Here is a 23759-nt window from a genome sequence, read left to right on the forward strand (position 1 = left end):
ACTCTGGCTTCCCCTGGCGGGAGGTGGGCTGGAGCTGGAGGCTGGCCTGGACGCAGGGGATCGCGTCCCAGCTTGAGCAAAGTATAAGCCTAGGATGGAACTGTCTGTGGCCTGAAGAAACCGTGAGGCTGTGGCACACGCGAGAGCTGCAGGTGCACGCGTTCCTGCCCGCGGGCCCTCATCACACACCCCTTGGCTTTTGAGCTCCCCCTCCTGCGCCCCCTCTGGCTGGCTCTCTGCGTGTTGGGGTCAGGCTCTCCGGAGAGAATCTGATTGGCTCTGAGATATGAGCTGTATCACGCTGCCCCTCTGGGGCCTCTTAGAGCTCAGCCTCTTTTTTTTTTTTTTTTTTTTGCTTTTATTGCCTTTTTAATTTTTTTTTAATATGAAATTTATTGTCAAATTGGTTTCCATACAACACCCAGTGTTCATCCCAATGGGAAACAATCCCATTGCCCTCCTCAACGCCCATCACCCACCTTCCCCTCCCTCCCACCCCACATCAACCCTCAGTTTATTCTCAGTTTTCAAGAGCCTCTTATGGTTTGCCTCCCTCCCTCCCAGCCTGTCCTAAGCTTTCCTCCTCAAAGCTCTTGCGCGGGTCTACCAATGCTTTTTGCTCTGTGACCCTCTGCAGTCTGCTTTGGAGGGACAAAAAGTCAGACCCTGAACCCTCACTCAAATCACTCATAGGCGAGAAAAGAGAAACATGTGATTAACAGCATAGAAAGTTGAAAGCACTAAATGCTATAATAAAGATACACATAGGATTCAGGGCTGGGAGGCATTATCCCTGTGTTTGGGAAGGCTTTGTGGTGGAAGCAGCATTTGAAAAGAGCCCTAAAGTGGGAGTAGGGTTTGGAGAGAAAGGAAATGCATGGACAAAGCCAGTTGCAGAAAAGCCAATGGTAAATGGGCAAGCTCCTCCTCTGGCCCTATCCATTCAGTGCAGAAGCCATTTGTTGATTCATCCATTTATCCATTAAATCATTCGTTCATTTGTTTGTCCATTCATCCATTCATTTGTTCATTCATCCATTCGTTCATTCACTTATTTATCTATCCATTCATTCAACAAGCAAATTGATCACCTACCAAGTACCAAGCTATAAGGACCTCTTGGCTTCTGAATGTCTCTTGAACAATTGCTGGACTTTTTTTTTTTTCTTTTCTTTTTGGTACAAAGATGAGGCCATATTGCACAGGAAACAAAGGCTTGGTCAATGGCCTTAGAAAGGTTCTGCCCCACTCTCTGGGTCTGGCCTCCATGAAGAGAGCCCAGTGGTACTCAAACTTTTTGACCACAGCCCAGCAATTCTGCCTGTTCTTTCTTCCAAAAAGAAGTTTTTGATAATGAAGAGTTGGGCAGGAACAACAACAAAAGTTGCAGTACAGTTGCCAGAAATAACCAAGAATTGCTTATTTTTAGGAGGCAATATTTGGTCCCCACTCCTAATGTTTCCTTCAATTTGGACACTCCTCAATGTCCACCCTGAGGGAGGAGGTGTGAGGGACCTTCCATGAGTTTCAGAGAGGGGCCAAGCATGCCTTGCTCAGTCACATGCTCCTGTTCCACCTTTTAGGGGCAAGGCTATCAACAGGGAACAAACTTCTGCTGGGCTCCTCCCTTTCCTAAATTCTTCTGGGACTGAGTGCTGGGACCTGTCCAGCTCAGGCATTCAGAATCAGGAAGCTCCTAGGCCACACATCTATGACATACCCTCCAGCAACAGCTCCGTCCGTGATGTGGGTAATGCTCAGGTTCCCCTTCTTCTGCCTACTTTTCTGTCCTTCCTCCTCTGAATTGCTTCAGAACTCAGCTGGGGAAAACAGAAGTGATAAGGAGTGGGATTTGTGGGTAAAATATACACCACGATGGAAACATCTGATGTGGCCCAGGGGACGCCTTTAAGTTGTGGTGGCCCTGCTGGCTCTTCCCTTGGAGGCTTGCAGCAGCCCACATGGGACCATGTGCTGCCTAGGTTGTTTTACAGAGGGTGGCAGGCAATTTCCAATCTGCATTATGCTTTGCCCCGTGGAAACTTCCTCTGGCAGCCATTGCAGCTCCTGGGTGATTGGTTTGCTTGCTTGTTTGTTAGCATGTAGTTTCATATTAAGGCTGTTTGAAGTAGGATGGGGGTGAAACAGGGGGGCAGGCCCTGTAGTGACCAAAGCAAAGACAGGAGCCTTTGGAGGCAGACTGCTCCAGCCAGACCTTGAACTACATTAGCTACAGGCGTGTGTGGCATGATTTCAGGCAAAGCTGAATGAAAGTGGACTAAGCCTTTTCAGTGGTGGTGGTACTGCATCTAAACTGCAAAGCTGCTGAGTGCCTGTGCTGCCCATGGGCACTGAGACGTTCTAGCCCTGCAGTCAGTCCCAGACCCAAGCAGGCAGAGCCAGATCACGTGCCCCAGCCGCCTTCTCCACTTAGGCCAAGGACAGTACTGTGGAGGGACGTATTTTAAATCCATGTGCCTTGTCCATAATCTAAGAATCTTAAAATGCTCAAATAATTACTGAGTGAGTTTCAATGTGACATGATTCTTGCTAGATGGGGTGGCAAGAATTGTTTGTTGAGGGAACGTGGCTAAAACCGTATTTCAGGCAGTTTATTAGGACAGTAATAAAGGAAGGTACAGCACAGATAAGGCAGAGTAAAGGGGCCATTAGGACAATGGCATTGAGTCTGGCCTGGGGTAGATGTTGAACCGATAGCATATAGTGGGATTATCCAGCTTAAGAGAGAAGATGAGCAGGGGGCTCTGGCAAGCCCAAGCTTATAGAGTTTATAGTGTTCACATGCAAGAGGCAAATGAGACAAAAATCTAGAAGAATGTGCCAGGGTGAATGAATGAATGAATGAATGAATGAAAGAATAATGCTTGGTCCAGAAAGCAAAGGAAATTAAATGAAGGAAGGCTTTCAGACCCACAGGTGCTAGAAAACTAAACAGGACAAGCCAAGGTTCCAGTCCAGCTGCTCTGGGAACCACCTGCAGGGCATGGAAATTGCTGGCACCCTGACCACTGACAGCAGAATCTGTGCAGGTGGAGCCAGACTTCAGCAACATTGCTTCAGGCACTCCATGTGATTCCAGTATGTGGCCAAGGCTGGGAACCCTCCTGCTTACCTGGTGCACGCAGGGTTGGAGCACATCCCTCTGCTTCAGAAACATATTTAAGTGAGTGGGAAGTGGACTAAATGAGGGATGGGCATTATGGGGGGCATTTGTTGGGATGAGCACTGGGTGTTGTGTATGTAAGTGGTGAATCACTGGGTTCTTCTCCTGAAATCAATACTACACGGCATGTTAACTAACTTGAATTTAAGTTAAAAAAAATAAAGATAAAGAAAGATTTATGTAGGGGAAATGCTGCAGAGGGTCTTGATCATTCAAAAGCTGAGGGAAAATCAGGAACAGAGAGGCATGTGGTGAGGGGATCACTCTCAGGGAACCTCAGGGGCACAGGCAGGGTCTGCGATCTGCTGAGGGTGATTTTTCAGTCAAAGTGGGGCTGGAAGAGACGCCTGCCCTTGGGAAAGGTGCAGAGGCCTAGAAAGTTCCACAGCAGGAGGCCATGGTCACTGGTGCTCTGGCCCAGGACCACATGGCCTGCTGACAACATACCGGGGAAGCTCTGTCACCAGGCAGGGCCTGAAACACAGGACTCATCAGAATAGGCCATGTAAGGAGTTCTGAGTGGGGAGCTGGGTGGGGAAGAAAGACCCCAGGAAAGACCCAGAGCCTGGGATAGGGGCTTCCCCTGGAGACACATACGTTACTCAAGAAAACATCAGAGATCCAAATGCTAAGATAAGAGGCACAGGTGGAATTTACCAGATGAGGTCCCCATGGTGCTGTCACTAAGGCCTGTGGGAGTAGTTGCCCCAACAGATTTGACATTCCCACATCGTGGATTCTGGACAAACCACATGGGACTCAGACTGTGAGCGTGCCTCACAACCCCCCCCGGGGGCACCACCGCAAGCTTCCCATCAGCGGCTCTGTCATTTCCAATGAGTTCCCTGGGATGCCAATGCTGCTGGTCTGGGGCCGGCACTCCAAGAACCAGCTGCCTGCACCAGCACCCAACTGCCCTTCTCCCCAGCACCCCTGGGACTGCTGTGGTCACTGCTGACACCCAGTGCCAGGTGGGAGCAACCATGGTCTGAGAAATCAGCTCCAGAAGCCAGGAAACAGCTTATTTTAAAATTTGGTGTGAGTGGAGTCAGGGCTGTGCTAATATTGCATTAACACCTGGGACTTTTTATTTTTTTTTTTAATTTTTTTTTTCAACGTTTATTTATTTTTGGGACAGAGAGAGACAGAGCATGAACGGGGGAGGGGCAGAGAGAGAGGGAGGCACAGAATTGGAAACAGGCTCCAGGCTCTGAGCCATCAGCCCAGAGCCTGACGCGGGGCTCGAACTCACGGACCGCGAGATCGTGACCTGGCCTAAGTCGGACGCTTAACCGACTGCGCCACCCAGGCGCCCCCACCTGGGACTTTTTAAAGGGGACATGTGAGAGGCCAATTCGATGCCCAAGGCCTCGGCACCACACCCTTCCCTGCAAGAGACAGAAGACGGCCTAGACCGCAGTCCCCTGTCCCTGGACAGAGAAGCCGTCCTGCTGGGACCAAGCAAGGTAGAATTGGGGAGGAGGAAACTCAGACTTCTATTTCAACATTTTTGAGGTTTGGTTTCTTTACACTCGCATTTACAAGGGCAGGATAATTTACTCTTTGAACTTTAATGTCTCCTTGGGAACCTGATAGTGCAAAAAGAATTTAAAATCAAACCTGGGCTACAGAATATTATTTTACAACCTTTTCGTGCTAACCCTTGACAGGTTTATGGTGACTGCTTTACCAGCTTGAGTTTGCTTGATAAAGGATGTTTGATATTCTTGCAAAAAAATAAAACTGGGGCATAGGTATTTTGTTGGCTCTTTACTTTTGGCCATTTATTTCCTTGCTGAACTTCTGGCGAGCTGTCAGATGAAGCTGGGCATAACTGTATTAACCCTGTGTTTCTGACACCTGAGCTTTGCTGACCCTGAAGGGACTGCCCTTCCCTAGTTAGCCCATTCAGGGAGCATACTTTTCAAATGCACACCAACCAACCCAGAGTCCACAACCCAGTTACCTCCTTTATCAGTCTCTCACGCTCTCAGGGCCACTATCCACCTGCCCTAAACCAGGTACCAGTGAATGAAATTACTCAGTGAAATAAGTCAAACTGGCCAACCTGAAGCTTGCCTCCACTGTCCTGTCCATTCCTTCCTCAGAAACCATACTTGGGTCGCTTGGGTGGCTCAGTCAGTTAAGCTTCTGACTTTGGCTCAGGTCATGATCTCCTGGTCCTTGAGTTTGAGCCCCACGTCGGGCTCTGTGCTGACAGCTCAGAGCCTGGAGCCTGTTCGGATTGTGTCTCCCTCTCTCTCTGCCCCTCCCCCACTCACACTGTCTCTCTCAAACATAAATAAACATTAAAAAAAAAAAGAAGCTATAGTAAAGGCCATGCTCTCCCTTCCCTCCCTCTGCCTCCTGACCCACCCTGGTGCTTCCCCATGTGGCCCCTGCTTGGCATGGGCTACCCCCTTCAGGGATCTATAACAAACCATCTTTTCAATGACAAACATTGCCTGATTTGTTGGTCTCACCACACCTGAATAATAATAAAACTGACATTTTAAAACAGTAATTTGGAACAGGAAATTTAATTTTTTTTTAAGTTTATTTTTGAGAGAGAGAGAGAGAGAGAGAGAGAGAGTGTGTGTGTGTGTGTGTGTGAGAGCAGGGGAGGGGCAGAGAGAGGGAAACAGAGGATCCAAATCAGGCTCTGCACTAGGAGGACAGAGCCCAATGCAGGGCTCGAACTCATTACCGTGAAACCATGACCTGAGCCGGAATTAAGAGTTGGTCACTTAACCGACTGAGCCACCCAGGCACCCCTGGAACAGGAAATTTAATTCCCATGCTGTCCCTAACCATTTCTGAGCCTTCAGGGGGCTAAATCTACATTGCTCACCACGAGGTCCAGAAAAAGTTCATGTGTTTCCAGGACAAGCAGCCTCGGAAAGGCCAACTTCCGGGACTGTGTGGGTGGGCTGCCCACCTTCACCCTGCGGGATTCAGGCTGGTTGGAGTCCCACAAGACAAGAGAACTAAAACCCTGAGGAATTCTGTAGGGGAGAGGGACACTTGGGTCCCATTCCTGGTGCTTCCTTCCCCATGGTGGGACCCCCACTAGAATCACTCTTGTCCCCTCATGGATTCCAGACGTACCTCTGGTGAGTTTGGAGAGGAACCAGACACATGCATCTCAGCTCTTGTCAGTGGCCGGGTCACCCCCAGGAAAGCAAATATTTGCTCTGCTCCTTCTTTTCTGTATTCTTGCAAAGGACTCGCCCCCACTTGGGGCCAGCTGTTCTCCAGCTGTGTTGAGGCCTGGGAGTCAGTATCAGTTGTTTGTTGCCATACATCTAAGCCACATTATGATGTAATATTTAAACTTAGCCTCCATGCCCTTGTCTCCAAAACATGGGTTACAGTATTCGCCCACAGATATTTTGAGGATTAAATTGAGTAAAACATATAAAATCTTGCACATTGTAAGCAATTAAATGTTGGTTTCCTCTTCTTCCTTGCTTTTGTCTCCCTTACCTAAAGCTTTCTCTGGCTTGGTCCTTGCAGCTGGCTGAGCAGCTCTTGGCCCCCTGTGACCCAAATCCTTGACCTCCCTCAGGAGCCTGGTAACTGTAGACAGGCCATTTCTGAAGAACCAGTAAGCAGCACCTCTGGGAGTTTCTTTGCAGGAGACTTTGTTTTGCTTCGCTTCATCTGAACAAGAATGAGGAAGAATTTTCTGCAGTCACGCTAGGGAGAAGAGGCATACTCCATGGCTGAGCCATGTGGGAGAAGGGCTGCAGGCCCCCACCGCCACTGCGGTCGTCTGGCTGGCCACATGAGCCATGAAAGGAGAGCTTCTGGCTCCTGGCACCGCAGCTGACAGAAACTGCAGCCCAGGGTGGCGGCTGGACGGCTTGTCCTCCGGACACCCTGGAACACTGCCTTCCGTGGGGGGACAGTGCTCCATTGGAGGCCAGATACAGTACTGAGGAGCCTTGAAGAGATGGCATGTTTAGCAGATGTCTGTAGACGGGGACAACAGCAGGAAAACAACCACCAAACACGAGGCCCATTTATGTGGCCAAGTAAGCTATTGGCAGGAGTCGTGCAAATAACCAGTGCAGATTTGGGAATAGGGGCAGGAGCCGGGAAACTTGGAAGAGTCCTACTGGTGGGATTCCATTTGTCCACACAGGCTGGCGAGTCCTGGGAAAACCCAAGCAGCACACAATTTCTCTATCCACCCAGCAGACGTTTCTTAAGTACCTACTAGGTGGCGAGACACCATGTCAGGTGCTGGGGATGTGGGGATGTGCCAATGAGCAGAAGCGATCCTGTCCCTAGAAGATCTTACCGTAGACACACAACCCTACCCACTCTGAAAAGACCCTATATTTTACCACAGCACATGAAATACTTGAGACATCAAATTTAATTTGAGTGCATAAATGTTCCTTCGTACCTGTTACTGGCATCCACTGTCACCTGCAGTTAGTTCTTGGGGAAGTGGTATTTCATTACATAGGGCTTGTTTTCCTACAGGTAGCATGCCAAAATGTGAGGTTGTCGAATGCTATTTACTCCCCCATCCCCCCAATTTTGTGGGGGGAGGTGAAAAAAAATCCAAATTGGAAGGTTCAACCAACAGAAAGAACATAAAACAGATGAAAACATTAAGAAAACACCTTGTTTCTTTTGTTTGTTTAATTTGGACTCAGATGTGCAGAATTCATCAGAATCCTAAGTTGAAGATGCACACTCTTCATTGGTCCATGAGTGGCCTGTGCCTTAATCTGTTTGATCAGACATGATGAAACTTACATCTTCCTAACCCATCCCAGCCCTGGTCACCTGATGTGTTCACTATCGTGAGCCTTGGGTTTCTCATGCTCTTGCTTTCTTAAATTTTAGACAATTGTAAACCCTTAAAATCACATATGTACTCTTTAAATACAGATACATACACATCCAAATATAGTTAAAATGTAGTTTTATCACATATGTGCTCTTAAATATAAATATATAAAAATACATGTATGTATGCATATATGCATACAGAGAGAGCTCTTAGTTTTAGTTGTTTTTCATTTTATATAAAAAGGCATCATGCCGGGGGCACCAGGGTGGCTCAGTCGGTTGAGCATACAACTTTGGCTCAGGTCATGATCTCGCGGTCTAGTCCATGAGTTCAAGTCCTGCGTCTGGTTCTGTGCTGACAGCTCAGAGCCTGGAGCCTGCTTCAGATTCTGTGTCTCCCTCTCTCTCTGCGCTTTTCCCTCTTGCACTCTGTCCCTCTCTCAAAAATAAATAAGCATTTAAAAAAAGGCATCATGCTGTAAATAGATGTTTCTGGACTTGTTATTTGCTTAAGATTTCTAAGGTTCATCCATATTGTTGCATGTAGCTGTATTTTATTCACTGTCACCACTGTAGAAGATACCACTGTGCCCAGCTTATGGATTCATTTTATTGTCTGGTGGGTATTTAGTTACTTCTATATTGTTGGTTTTTTCCTCTGTATTTTGGAAATTTCTAGACATTTGCAAAAAGAGAGAGAGTTGCATAAGGAACCCCTAGGCACCCGTCACTAGTGTTATCATTAACACACAGCCAATCATATTTCATCTATATTCCCTTCCCCTGCCATGGTACTGGACCTTTTTGAAGCAAATCTCAACTATCATCCATAAACATTCCTATATGTCTCTTAGAAATATAATGACTCTTCTTTTGAGGTGCCTGAGTGGCTCAGTCAGTTAAGCTCCAACTATTGATTTCAGCTCAGGTCATGATCTCATGGTTGTGGGATCGAGCCCTGCATCTGGGTCCACACTGATAGCACAGAGCCTGCTTGGGATTCTCTCTCTCCAACTCTCTCTGCCCATTGCCCCCCTCAAAATAAACAAACCTTAAAATAGAAAAAAAAAGAAATATAATGACTCTCCTTTCAAAATATAACAATTCCAATATCATGCTTATACCTTGATATTATCATAAATGTGAGCTGACAGCTCAGAGACTGGAGCCTGCTTTGGATTTTGTGTCTTTCTCTCACTCTGCCCCTCCCCCACTTGTGCTCTGTCTTTCTCAAGAATAAATAAACATTAAAAAAATTTTTTAACTTAATTTACAGAAACACAAGGCCAGGCTACATTTGTCCAGAAGGCTGAAGTTTGCCAACCTTTGGCCTAAACAATACAACTATTTTTATTCCTGTCTATTCCTCTTATGGTTTTGATTATTAAACATTGCACTCTAGTCCCTGTTATCAACCCCATTTTCCAGATCAGAAGATTGACATGGAGAGACTAATGGCCTTGCCTAGGAACAGAGGCACCACATGGTAGACCTTGAATTAAACTTAAGAAATCGGTCTTCAAAATCCTTTGGTTTTTTTTCCACCCTTTTCTAGCTGGATATGAATTTTAATATTGTCATAATCACATAAATCGCATAAAATATACAATTTTTCCATAACATTACAAGTATTTCAGTCTCGCATTCTTGTTAATTATAGTTTATAATTGATGCGTAATTGTTCATCATCACGGTGATGAGTTTCACTGAAATATTTCATACATCTGTTTATCTTCTTTTGTTCAATTACTGTCTAAGATTAATTCCCAAGAGCAGCATCCCCAGGCATCTGCAGGGCCCTGGAGTGGCGTACCCGGGAGGGGGGCACTGGTCTGTGGCATTTGCCAGTTTCTATGGCGTCAGTACTCCCAGGGTGGTGGATTTTAAGCTACCAACATGACATCACTGAACAGAGCTCAGAAGAGATGCTACACTCAGCTCTTGCAAGAAGATACAAGCTGTTCCCAGCACCCCACTGGCTTGATACAAATTCCCTTTCTACTTCCCAGTACCAAGTTATAAATGGAGTTACAGGAAATGGGAGTTACCATTTGGAAATGACCTTGAGTTTGCCTTTAAAACTTGATAGTGTGTGTGAGTGCTTTGTTATCTCAATGTCACTTTAATTTACATCTCTGATTATTACTGAAACAGATCACTTTTCTATGGTTTCATTATGTGTTCCTTCCATAAATTCCCTATTCATGTTCCCCCATCTATGAGGGTCATGACACCTTTCTTTAAACCCTGAATTAACTGTATAGGCTATCATTAATTCCTTGAACTCGCCTGACATAATATCTTTTACCTTTTGCTTTCATTCTTCTATTAGGCATAAATTGTAACATAATTAAGTCCATCCATCTGTACCCTGCCCATTCTTGTATTTTATTGGTAGTGAACAAAAGAAAATACATCCTAGTTTCATTTATTCTACAAACGTTTATTAAACGTTCAGTGTATGGCAGGCACGATTCCAAGTACTGGGGATACAGCCGTGACCAAAATAACATCTCTGCTCTCATGCAAATCCGCTGGGAAAACCCACAAATAAATAAGTAAATATGTAATGGAAGGTTTGGTGATGATAAGATCTATCACACACAAAGCAGAGGGAGGGGACAGAGAGGGATGGAAAAGAGGTGCTATTCAGAAGTGCCTCTGGGAAGGACTCTTGAACAAAGACTCAAATAAATGAAGGAGTGAGTCATGCTAATTTTTCTACAATTTGATTTATTTAAATTTAATTTATCAATTCAACTGGGATTCTTTGGGAGGAGTAACATGATACAAAAGGGGTCCTAGTTTTGTTTTGTTTTTTCAATGTGTATGCAATTATCCCAATACCTTTCTTTCCTCCTTACTTTCAGAAGCTTTGTTGTAAAGTTGAGTCTGTTTCTTAGTTCACTAATATGTCCTAATAACATGTATTTTTCTCACAGTCTACTCTATTTTAATTGCTACTTTTTGGCTCGTCCTTTTGAAAAAATTCAGCAATTCTTGCTGATTCTCCTTCTGTAGCATTTCTAAAGCACTCTTTCTGGTCTCAAAATGAAATTCCATCTTCCCCAAAACGCAGCCTACATCTTAACTAGTTTTGTATCTATAACACCTTCCACGGAGCATAGCCAGGGTAGACTTCTAATACGCTTTTGTTAAATGACGAATGAATGAATTATAAAACTCACCTAGATGTTTTTAACTCTAACTCAGGCCTGGGGGCACCTCACTCTTTTAAACAGGTCACAAGTGGCAGGGAGCTACTCACCCGCCCACATGCACACTTCCTCCTGTCATTCAGCGTCAGGATAAACATCACATTCTTTGTTTAGGGCTTCACCATAAACACAGCAGCTCTGTTAAACTGAGGAAGAGCACTATCTTCGAAAAGGTCAAGCCATTTCCATGAAAAAGGATATCGCTTGGATTTGAATTGTTTTATTGCCTTTATTTCACTCGTGTGAGATTGAAAATCTTAAGGGCCAGTCTTTAACGTGGTCAAACCATATGTTTTTCCAGTTCTGTGTTTATACCGTCTGTGCATCCATATTCCCACCAAAACCAAGAAGACCAGGGAGAGGGGGGCCAGCGCAATCCCCCAGGAGAATGTGGCAGCTGTAGGAAGAACAGAGTCACATCGTGGGTGGATGGAACATTCTCTCACTGCCAGGACAGGATAGTGCAGGGCAGGTTTACGGAGAAGACAGGAAGTGGGGTTTGTCTTTTCTAATAATAGTGCACTGATTTTTTAGAAAGCATGTCCCTCACATCAGGTCAAGGATATTTGAGAATGATATCTGTGGCATTAGGGAAACAAGGAAGGTAGAACAAAAATCCATTAAAGAGAAACAGCAGAGCGTGGGGTGACGGGTCACGGGCCCTTGTTCCGCCCGTTGAATAGTGTGCAATAAGATGGTATCTGTTTAGCGGCATCTGGGAGGCTTAGTCGGTGAAGCGTCCGACTTCGGCTCAGGTCATGAGCTCACAGTTTGTGAGTTCGAGCCCCCGTCGGGCTCTGTGCTGACAGTTCAGAGCCTGGAGCCTGCTTGAGGTTCTGTGTCTCTCTCTCTCTCTCTTTCTCTCTCTGCCCCTTCCCCGCTCACCCGCTGTCTCTGTCTCTCAAAAATGAATGAACATTTTAAAAAAATAAAAAAAATTTTAAAAAGATGGTATCTGTTTAGGCCTCACCAGCCAACTATGACTTGCCCAGGGTACAGTCTGCCCCTTTCCAATGAGTGTGGCTGTCAGGAAGATTAAGTAAAGTAGCAAAGGAAGAGAAAACAAACTTCAAATAAAGGAGCCTTAGGTGTCAAGATTATTGCTTGGACCCAGCTATTTTACATTCTACTCCTTGGTATCCCTGTGTTATGAAAATAGAGAGAGTACAAATAAAAACATAACAAGTACACACAAGTACATAAGTGTTACTGGACTCAACGATGAAGCCAGAGCTCTACATTTTAAAGCTATTTATCATAGTCTGTCTACACCTCCAGGAATCAACACAATGTCAGACCATTTCTCCAGATGATTCTTCTCTCTTAAAATCCCACAAGGTTTAGAAATGAGAAGAGCTTTAATTTTCCAAGCAGCCGCCCAGAGGCACCTCTCAATGCTGGTGACAGGCTTTCGGCTATGCCTGCTGCCATGAGGCATGGCCAATCCAGCACAGGACATGGAGGGAGCGGGCTCACATTACAGAAATGTTTAAAGGGTCCCAGCTTCAGGACCAGACAAACCATAGGTTCCTTTGGGTCACAGTCTGAACCCCAGAAGTGAACTCTGCTTTCCGTGGGACGCTTCCTTTCCAAATCTCTACAACTACTGACCCTTTCATGGAAATGATCTAGGACAATGGTTCTCAAACTTGAGTATGAAAGGAGTACCGCCCAACTGCAGTCTTTTGCCTTACCCTGGGAGAAGCTGGGTAGATGTGGGGTGAGCCAAGGGTTTTGTGTTTCCAACTAGTGGCTTAAGACATCAGGGGTGTTGTCATGCTCTGCCCTGAGGCTTAACCAAATCCTCAGCTTTTCAATTACAAGTCTGTCTGCAGCTGCCTTCCCAGCAAACACAGAGAATGTGGAGTGATTTCTTTGATTGCTACAGACTGCCCAGAAGGCATAATGAGACTGTAGCTGGAGATCACTTCCGGCTTGTCGCCTGTTGACCTCTCTGGCTGCCAAGGGTCTCTGCACTACCTCTATTTCCCTTTCCCACTCAGTGCTTAAACACTGGGAAGAAATCAACTTGGTCAAAATGATAGCTTGGGCTTTTCTTCTTTCTTAAAGGTCCATTAAATGGGCACTGGGTTGACTGGACTATAGTCTTGTGCTTTCTCTCCTCTCGACTGATGACTTTAACCCTGAAGCTGCCCTGAGCCCCACATATCTCCCAGCCCCCACCTCTCGGGGAAGGGAGTTTCTCAATTTTGGGATAAAGAATGTCCCACCCTCCCGCTAGAGGCGTCAGGAAGAAACAGGTGGTCTTGCTGATCCAGGGCAGAACCAGATGAGGACACAAGGATTTTTTTTAAGTTTATCACAGAACCACTTTGTCTTTTTTCCAAAAATCAGTTTGCTGCTTAAATTTTGATTTGAATATACTCTCCCAAAGCCAGCCTCCACCCGACAAAAAATAAATCAGAAAAAAATCACAGAACATCAAACACGCTGCTTGATACATACCTTCTTTGACCGTGGTACGTAGCATCTGAGTACTCAGTGTGTTGTGCACAACGCATTTAAAATCCGTGTTCAAATCCTCTCTTATGACTGGATCAAAAATCAGTGGCACTTCAATGTAGTTCTCGTTATTTTCCGAGTATTCCCTGAGGGAGGAAATAATCACTCAAACATGATGTATCAAATGCAAGTTCGTCTTTACAATGGAGACATCCAAACACTCTCAATGAGAAGGATCTATTGTGCTTAAATTGGTCTCAACTCATAAAGTCAAGGGCACTTGTCATTCATTATATTTGTTCCCTATCTGGGAGAATTTCTAAGCCTGTGCCTGAAGGTGAGAGTGACACTGAAGCTGTTGGGAGTGACACTAAAAATGTTGGTGCCTGTAACAGGACGCTTGTCACAAGGAGAACTTAACAGGAGCCAGTTTTGTTTGGATAATGGAAGAATCCATTTTTTAAGGCCATTGATGAACAAAGAGGCGGCAGTGGGAATAGAAATGTCTGGTTTGGGGAAACTTAACTGTAACACCAATAAATCATTTGCATATTGAGGAGGAGGGAGTTTCCAGGAATCCTGGCCTCCTTGGTGTTTCCTCCTCTCTGCTCCTTTGCCAGCTGTCATTCTGGAAACTCAAGTTGGGAGCAGAGAGCCGCAGGTGGGCCAGGGAATGGCTCAAGTCAGCCATTTGTAGTGATGGTAATCTGAAGATGCTTCACTGCTACTGATGAGCATGAATAAAAACATCATGTATGTGGATCTACTAGGACTATCTTTTTTTTCTCCTTGGGAGAAAATAGGCTCCTTTAAGTGAGCGGACAGTGTGAGTAAGCCCACATGAGGCATGTTAGCAATGCCAAGCTTTTCTCAACAACGACTGTGCAAGCAAGCAGCTGTGCTAACCACATAATTCTGACCTGCTAAACTGCATCCAGAAAGGTATTTTTTGATAGGTCTTTCAAAAAAAAAAAAAAAAGATAAAAAATTGGCAATTGAAAGTTCAGGCTAATTCAGAGTACCAAAACTACAGTTTTAAAAATCTTTGATAATTGGGAACATTGAATGGTCTCCTTCCTCAAACAAATGGTTCACACTTACAGGGTCTGACTGTTCTACTTTCAGAGTGAGAAAACATATTCCAAAGAGTAATTCTTATGAGAACAGAATTCTTCCTTTCTTTTAGTATTAACCTTCCTTAGTGCCTGCGGCAGTCCCCAGTTCCTTGAGAAACAAAGGAGGCCCTTGGATACTGGGACTAACCTTTAGTCTTTCTAGGGGTTTGTGAAAATGTTTGACACTCAGGTTGCTGAGTGCATAGTGGAAATGTATTAACTCCAAAGTTTTTTGGGTTCTTTTTTTTTTTTTGAAAACTGCAAAATTCGACACACAAACGAAACAGCTAGAAAATGCAACATCGATGCCAAGTCAGCAGCAACTCAGCTCCTAGAGAAAGTTTGATTCTCAAAAGCAATTGGTAATGCTTAGCAAAACTCAGTGTATAAAATCCTAAAACTCCAACAGTTTAGAATCAAAAAGATTATTTTTAATGTAGAATGTGTGTCATTACGAATAGGTTCAGTATGACCTTCTCTAAAAGGAAGAGCAAAGCCCACATCAGTCCCCTAACAGCTATGCCTAGAAGGTGCTTCTCAGCTGACAAAGATCTTCACACACTTACTGGCGCTGCCCCTCGGTCACGCGGCCTCCCTGGTACGCGCTCTCTATGCTGGTGGTGTTGGCCATCCACCACAGCATGGTGGTCGAATGTGTGCCAGCTCCCAGAAACACCTTACATGGGATTGTCAATCTTGACCCTGCATACAGCAAGACAGCACACATCATACGTCAGAACCCAGCCAGGAAACAGGGGTCACACCAGTCCTTGCGTCCATCAGCAAATCTGAGTGGTGGACCCTTCCCCATCTTCTCAAACACAGGCACAGGCCTGTCTGAACCCCAGCCTGACTTGAGTGTGGCTTTTGACCTTCATTGAGCCACCAGGACCCCTGAGCAGCTTTTCCTTCTGGAAAACAGGAGAAATGAGGCCCTCCTACACGGTCGATGCTGGCATCGAGTGGCATCCCGTTAGACATAGTGACGTTCAACAGTGAAGTGTGTGTGAGCCAGAGTGAAAAATGGAGACCTTGTCGGTCACTTTCCTCACCCCAGTCAACCAGCTGACTAGCTATTTCGGCAACAAGAGACTGTCTCTTGGGGCCAGTAGTGGCAGGATCAGCCTCACTTTACAAATGGACTCTTACGGAGGGGCGCCTGGGTGGCTCAGTCGATTAAGCATCTGACTTCGGCTCAGGTCATGATCTCCCAGTTCGTGGGTTCAAGCCCCGCATCAGGCTCTGTGCTGACAGCTCAGAGCCTGGAGCCTGCTTCGGATTCTGTGTCTCCCTCTCTCTCTGCCCCTCCCCTGCTTGTGCTCTGTCTCTCTCTGTCTCAAAACTAAATTAAAACATTACAAAAAAAATTTTTTTTAATGGACTCTTATGGAAAAAGCTTAGCGTCAGCCAAGTTTGGTAAAGTGAATGATTTAAAATATACTACAGGTGCTGGCTACATGAGGGAATCATGCTGTTAATCCTCTCATACAGTTAAGAACCGTCACCAGAATGTTCGGATTTTTACATGCAGATTTTTGTAGGTATGGTTTTCATGTAACAAAATAGACCTAATTTCAATCAATGCCACTTCTAACATCTCACAGAAGGAAATGTTCCCTCGTATCTGTTATTTCTGCCTCTCACGCTGGGGTCCTGGGGTCCCACCCAGGGGGGTCACAAGGGTCTGGGACACTGCGCTTAGGGACTGCAGGCACCCCTGTGGGTTACACGGTCCTTGCGGGCCTTACCCAGTGAAGCTAAGATGGTCTGGTGGGGGGAGATAATCACAGGAATTGTCTCCTCTTCTTTTTCTGAGAATGATAGGAGGAAAAAAAGATTCAATTAGGAAAGCCTTCATTTCGAGCTGAGAGTCAAGTTCCATTGTTTAGCTAATTAACAAAGTTCTCCTCTACAGTTTGGCCAGCCATTGTAAGATTCGACCTTTGTCTAGCAAAGGAAACAGGCTCTCCACAAAAGTGAGCATCTCTGGCCAATGCCTTTCCCAGAAGAGATATTACTGGAAGAGGCCACACTTAAATACACATTCCACTAACAGATGTTCTTTGCTCTGTGATAAATAATTAACCATTCCCCTCCCTGGCTTCCTGAATAAACCCTTAATAGCAATGTTCACAATGTCCACAAGATAGGCTTTACCCCAACATCTATTTGCCCTAAAATATCTCCATCCTTTCCATTCCTGCCTCTGAAGAGTCACTCGAAAAAAATTTAAAAAGGCACAAGTATTTGGGAACCACCTGTTTATACTGTTAATCCCACACTGAGTGACAAAGAGCACAACCCAGCATTGGCTACTATGTCTTGCTCATTGAAGACGTAAACTCTTTTGGGAAACAGAGGTGGACTTCTGAATAGCAACCCAACTTCCCAAGAGGAAGGTCTCCCAACCACTTGAAGAAACTGGGCACCTGAACTAGAGCAAAGAGCGTGACTGGGGGTGGGTGAAGGGCTGCCCATCTCCATAGCTGCTCATTCCATCCTTACGCCTTTCCTGGCAGAGCCTCTTGAAATCCTAACGTGAGTAAGCATTGGGCAGTCTCACAGCAGAGGACCAGATGGCTTCTTGACCATGACCAGGAGTCTCCTCCCAGCCCCCCAACAAACACACATAATCGCATGTCTGCTGCACAGATGCTGGGGCAACAGAGAGGCGGTGAGAAAAGAGCCTCAGGGGCTAGAAACCTCAGTGCTTCTCAAATCTGAAGGTACATCAGCATCCGTGGGCCGCATGTTAAACACAGATTGCTGTGCTCCCCCCACCACATCCCTGTTTCTAATTCAGTGGGTCTGGGGTGGAGATGAGAGTTTCCAAGTCTAGTGAGCATCCAAGTGCTGCTACTTCTGGCTGGCCCAGGACCACCCTTTGAGAACCTCTGAGAAACAGTGAGATCATAACACTGGGTAATATGAAGGTTGGTCGCCCCCTCGTGTTCATATGCAGTATCACATAAACAGGATAATTAGGAGCCCCTTCAAAATCCTGGGAAGTTTCCATGATTCCCTGTGGGGCAACAAGTTGTTGGTATGAATGAATCCTCATAAGACAGTAAAATAGCCTAGAGATTTCAGTTCATGACACGATTTTCTCTGTAGTAAAACTGAATCTCTGGATTCCCTGTGACAAAAAAAAATGTCTTCTCCCTTCAATGACTAATTATTTAACCTTAATGTATTTTCAAAGCCCTCCAAAATGCCTTAAAAGACTCCAACTGTGTACTTGTTCAGTATATAACATAAAGAAAAGCAGCATACTCTTCAGGGCAGAGTCCAGGACTTAAACACTTTTATGTTCCTTGCACCAAGCTTGATGTCCAGCATGTAGGCGGTATGCAATAAATGTTGAACAATTTTAAATACTAATCAACACTGTTAACAACATTACTTTCAAGTAGAACTCATTTAAACCAAAGAGAGCACTCACTATTTGAAATTCTAGTTTCAAGGGCCACGTGCCTTGGGGAAGACAAAAAAAAAGGGGGGGGGCATTTTCCACTGGATATGCCAATGCACAGCCTTCTAACTGAAAAGTCCAATAAAATTCTAGTATCCAAGAATTATACATAAAGTTATGGCAGCCATGTTCTGATCGCTGGCCCTGGAGCACAAGCCTTCCAAAAGGGGTTTTCCAAAGAGACCTTCCAAGTGAACCACTGTTTGGCCCCATCTGCTGGTGTGTTTTAGCCTCACACTTGGAACCCTATTAACTACCCAGGGATTCAGCTTTCCTCGTGAAAACACCCTGCTTTCTATCTTTCATAGGTTCACACATGTCTTATTAGACTGATGCTTTAGGAGAATTGATAGGTCTGTCTTCCTTTCCTGCCAAAGACATTCAAGGAATTCCACGGGGAATCCTAATTTGTTCTTTACATGTTTGCTATTGACAGGGTGGAAAAGTACCTCAATGGCAAGTACTCACTGTTGACACGTAGTTCAATATTCCTAGTCACGTTGTACTGCATGCCTTCGTGGGCGAATGTCATGGCACAGCTGTAATAACCCGCATCCTCCACAGACACATTATGTATGAGTAAGCGAGAGGTTCCCCTCACACTTAGAAACTTCTCATTGTCTTGATCCAAAAGGACAGAATCCTTAGGGGAAAATATTTTTCAAAGTTATACTATGTACTAATTTATATCTCAAAAGCTATATGAATAGTATCAGTATTAACAATTGATGTTTAATATGCAATCCAACAATTGCCCTGGTATTTACTTTACAAATGTACTTTAGGCATACTATTAACTGTACTTCTTAGCAGAGGGAATTTGTTAACATAGAAAACATAGTTGTAGGGTGTCTGGGTGGTTCAGTTGTTAAGTATCTGACTTCAGCTCAGGTCATGATCTCAGTTAGTGTGTTCCAGTCCCACATCGGTGGTCTCAAGCCCCATTTCTCTCTCTCTCTCTCTCTCTCTCTCTCTCTCTCTCTCTCTCTCTCTGTCTTACCCTCTGCCCCTCATGGGAATCTCTTTCTCTCTCTCCTTCTCTGCCTCTGCCCCTCAATCACTTGTGACTTGAAAAGTAATATTCAGAAGAAATGATATTGCAGTAATTACTTTAAAGATTGTTTCAATTTTAGGAGTCAGTAAAGATGGGAGAAACTTTGTGAAAAAAAGAAAAACTAAATGTGAGAAATGAGAGCACACTTCCTATATGGGTGAGAGATTCTGTGGGTCTTACACAACAGAATCCTCAAGAGCAAGGCCTCCAGTAACAGAAAAAAAAACTGAATGTGATTCAAAAAAACATCCTAATGAGCACACAGTGTTCTCAGGAACCTATCTTTCAAAACCATGATGATCGAAACCTTGCAATAGTCAAACATAACCTTGAGCTGTTTCAGACTCTTGCTCTGAATGGTAGCAGAGACATAACTGGAAAGGTTTGTCAGCTAATGGCTCATAAAGTATTATTTTACAATCTATCTAACCAAAAAGAGATTTTATTGTTCCTAACAGGAGGAGCCAAACATGAAAAAGCCAAACAGGGCTCAGTACCCCCATTCCTCCAAGGCCTCTAAGCCTCCAGGGGTCCCCTGCATGGCAGTGGTATGTGGAGCCTGGCCTCCTGGGCTGGAGTTCTGGCTTCACCATCTACCAGCTGCGTGACCTTGGACAAGTGCCTTACATTTCTGTATCTCCATTTCTTAATCTGTAAAATGGAGATATTAACAGTCCCTACTTTGTTAGTTTATGCCAGGGAATCCAGAATAGACTTCTACCCAGTTCAGACTAAGTAACGATTAGCATTGATATCCTATACATATCTTGTAGCTATAATACCAGTCAACTGGTTGTATTTTTTGTATTTTTTTAATGTTAATTTATTTTGAGAGAGAGAGAGAGAGTGCAAGCAGGGAAGGGGCAGAGAGAGAGGGACAGAGAATCCCAAGCAGGCTCCGCACTGCTGGTGCAGAGCCAGACACGGGGCTCAATCCCACACCCTGCGAGATCGTGACTGAGCCAAAATCAAGAGTTGGATGCTTAACCGACTGATCCACCCAGGTGGCCCTATATCAAATTTTAAACAAATTACAACTTTTCAGCATCAGTCTATGGTCTGTCTATATCAGGGATCAGCAAATTTTCCTGTAAAGGACCAGATAGTAAATATTTCAGGCCTACATTCCACATGGCCTCTGTCCTCTGGTAAGTTTGAAGAGCTATTCAGCTCTGCCCTTGGAGTATGAGACCACAGACACAGAAAGTATGGCCATGTCCCAGTAAAACTCTATTTATTGACACTGAAATTTGAATTCTATGTCATTTTCATATATCATGAAATACTAGTCTTATTTTTTTAACCATTTAAGAAAGTGAAAACTGGGGGCGCCTCGGTGGCTCAGTCAGTTGAGTGTCCAAATCTTGATTTCAGCTCAGGTCATGATCCCAGGGTCGTGGGATTGAGTTCCACATCAGGCTCCATGCTGAGCATGCTTAAGATTCCCTCTCTCGCTCCCTCTGCCTCTCTCCCTGCTCTCTCTCTCTTTCAAATAAAAGAAGAAAGAAACAAAGAAAGTAAAAACTATCCCGAGCAAATAAAAACAGGTGGCCACTCAATTTGGCCACTGGTTATAGCTATCATTTGCCCACACCTGGTCTACACAAGTGATCTGATGATAGTATTTATTCAATCAGGCAAGAAAACAAATTGTCTATATTTACTCCTTTAACACAAAAGTTAATTATCATGTGCTTTAAAAAAGCTTCATTAATATGTGTACACAGTTGTTAAATAAACAATGGGTTTTTTCCCATTGCTATAGACAAATGACAGTAAAAAGCTATTCTCTTCAACTGCCACTTACTCTGCATTCATTTTATATTCTGTCTTCTTAAATTCCTACTCTGAGGACCCTTGCCCCAGCCACATAAAGATGAACAGAACATATTAATCATTGCCCTTTTTAAACTAACTAGTTGAAAAAAATCAGAAATATAAAAGTGAATGTGTTATCTTCAGAATGGGTATTTTATATCCTTCCTGTAGTTGGTAAGACACATGTTAATTAAATGGCGATTTAAAAAAAATTTTTTTTTAATGGCAATTTTTAAAGATGTACCTTGTACCACTGAATCTTCATGTCCATTTTGTTACGGATGAATTCACTCAGCTCAGGGCAAACTAAGGACCCAGAGGTTGACAACGTAAGAATTTGCGGGTATGATATGAAAGGCAGGGAAGCTTCTGTCTTCTCAAAAATCCTGAGCTCAGTGGACATTTCATCACAGTAAGACGTGTTTCTGATATAAAAGAGAAAAAAGGGTAATAAATGACAAGAAAAAATAACAGTAAAGCTAAATGACATTAAGAATAATTTGGGGCGCCTGGGTGGCTCAGTTGTTGAGTGTCCGACTTCAGCTCAGGTCATGATCTCATGGTTCATGAGTTTGAGCCCCACAGTGGGCTCTGTGCTGACAGCTGGGAGCCTGAAGCCTGCTTCGGATTCTATGTCTCCCTCTCTCTGCCCATGCCCCACTTGTGCTCTGTCTCTCCCTCAAAAATAAAATAAAACATTAAAAAAAAAAAACAAATTTCCCCAAACCCATTAAAATCTGTGTTCTGCAGTTTCTTGATTAGTATCACAATGCTTCTCTTCCTGATCTTTTTGAGTCCTTGAGAGACAAAACAACAAAAAAGTACCACATCATAACTATTGTAAAAAAAAATGATGACATGGTCTGCATTTTTTCCAAAGGACCCTCTCCAAGCCTGATTTCAACCCCATTGAGGGTCACTAAGAGATCCTCAAATACCCTTCAAACAGGCCTGAACCTTTCCGGGTTCTAGGGGGTCCCTGAGCACAGCCCCAACACAATTCAACTTCCTAGTGCAGAAGGCCATATCCAAAAAGAGAGATTGTTTGCAAAAAGCCACCATTTACCTAGAATAAAGTTCCCTTTACTTCTCTTGGGAATCATCTATGAGGGTAAGTCGAATTTCAGAAAACTGCCGAGAACTTTGTGTAAGATCTATAAAATATTTTTGCAATACTGCATGGGGAAATGAACTTGGCAAGTTTGTTTTGTTTTTAATTTGGGTGGTGTGTGTGTGTGTGTGTGTGTGTGTGTGTTCTTTTGGTTTTGTTTGTTTGTTTTTTGGTTGGCCTAACTCTAATCTCAATATCATAATTCTATCAAGACCCTAGAGCTGGGGAAATGGCAGAGGCAAAACATTGATAGAAACATAGGAAAAAAATAGAAAAACATGAAAATACAATGGCCTCAGCTAAGCCCCTGGCTACCTAAGAAACAACACCAACAGAGACCATGAAAATGTGTGCTGTATAAGGAAGAGGCAGGGGGAGGGAACCTGTACAGCAGAAGAAAAAACAATCTATATCTGAAGAAGGAACAAAATGTAAAAAATGTATGTGAAAGAAGTAAGTGTAAAATCTTGCTACCTGAGGGGCGCCTAGGTGGCTCAGTCGGTTAAGCGTCCGACCTCAGCTCAGGTCATGATCTCGCGGTCCGCGAGCTCTGGGCTGATGGCTCAGAGCCTGGAGCCTGTTTCCGATTCTGTGTCTCCCTCTCTCTCTGCCCCTCCCCCGTTCATGCCGTGTCTCTCTCTGTCTCAAAAATAAATAAACGTTAAAAAAAATTAAAAAAATAAAATAAAATCTTGCTACCTGAAAGTAAAAAGAATTAATTCAAATATATAGAGCCAATATCTATATTATATTTCATGTCTGGTTTAAAAAAGGAAAAGAATGAACAAACATTTTAGGCACAAAGAAATTCAGGAAGTTAACTATCATCTTGAAAAATATATAATCTCATTGTAAGAAATGCAAATGAGGAGGGGCACCTGGGTGGCTCAGTCCGTTGAGCAACTGACTTGAGCTCAGGTCATGATCTCATGGTCTGTGAGTTCAAGCCCTGCGTCGGGCTCTGTGCTGACAGCTCAAAGCCTGAAGCCTGCTTCAGATTCTGTGTCTCCCTCTCTCTCTGCTCCTCCCCTGCTCCCACGTTCTCTCTCTCTCAAAAATAAATAAACATTAAAAAAATTTTTTTGAATAAGAAAAAAGAAATGTAAACGAGGACAAGTCTAAAGAAGAGTGTACACCTGAAAAGAGTCATCCCAGCACCTGGAGGAGATACATGCCAGGCCCTGTGTTGGGTGCTCTCTATATATTATCTATTCTCCAACCCTATGAGGCAGAAATTATTATTATATCATTTTTAGATGAGGAAAATTAGGTATACAGAAATTAAGTAATTTCCTAAGGCTGTACAACAACTAAGAGGTCAAACCAAGGTTAGAAGCCTGGTAAGGCTTTGGGAAAACCCATAAATTAGGGCAGGATCTGTGGAAACCAAACTTACTACGCATATTGAGAGTTACAAATCTGTTCACATTTTTGATCTGGTAATTCCCCTTGGGCAAGACACTCCGTGAAAATGACGCAAAAGAAAGATGGGTGCGGAATGATTTGATCAACACT

The 23759-nt window shown here is 44.2% G+C and overlaps 1 protein-coding gene and 1 long non-coding RNA gene across 4 annotated transcripts in view; both read right to left on the bottom strand.

The window, feature by feature from the left end:
* The window catches only part of LOC123384415, a 29825-nt gene extending 21649 nt beyond the window's left edge, over positions 1 to 8176 (bottom strand). The window contains exons 1-2 of the long non-coding RNA XR_006595466.1: positions 6293 to 8176; positions 1721 to 1820 (exon numbers count right to left, since the gene is read on the bottom strand). This is a non-coding gene — a long non-coding RNA (uncharacterized LOC123384415). The remainder of the gene's footprint in view (positions 1 to 1720; positions 1821 to 6292) is intronic.
* Positions 8177 to 10706: 2530 nt separating this feature from the next.
* Positions 10707 to 23759, bottom strand: part of IL1R2 (interleukin 1 receptor type 2) — a 34689-nt gene continuing 21636 nt past the window's right edge. For all 3 annotated transcript variants that reach the window (XM_003983885.5, XM_045053997.1, XM_019826989.3), the window contains exons 4-9: positions 21378 to 21558; positions 18730 to 18904; positions 16538 to 16600; positions 15356 to 15491; positions 13678 to 13820; positions 10707 to 11608 (exon numbers count right to left, since the gene is read on the bottom strand). In XM_003983885.5, the coding sequence (XP_003983934.4) occupies positions 11469 to 11608; positions 13678 to 13820; positions 15356 to 15491; positions 16538 to 16600; positions 18730 to 18904; positions 21378 to 21558 (838 nt within the window). In that variant the 3' untranslated portion in view covers positions 10707 to 11468. The remainder of the gene's footprint in view (positions 11609 to 13677; positions 13821 to 15355; positions 15492 to 16537; positions 16601 to 18729; positions 18905 to 21377; positions 21559 to 23759) is intronic.

The sequence above is a fragment of the Felis catus genome, chromosome A3 (genome assembly GCF_018350175.1).
Source record: "Felis catus isolate Fca126 chromosome A3, F.catus_Fca126_mat1.0, whole genome shotgun sequence".
NCBI lineage: Eukaryota > Metazoa > Chordata > Mammalia > Carnivora > Felidae > Felis > Felis catus.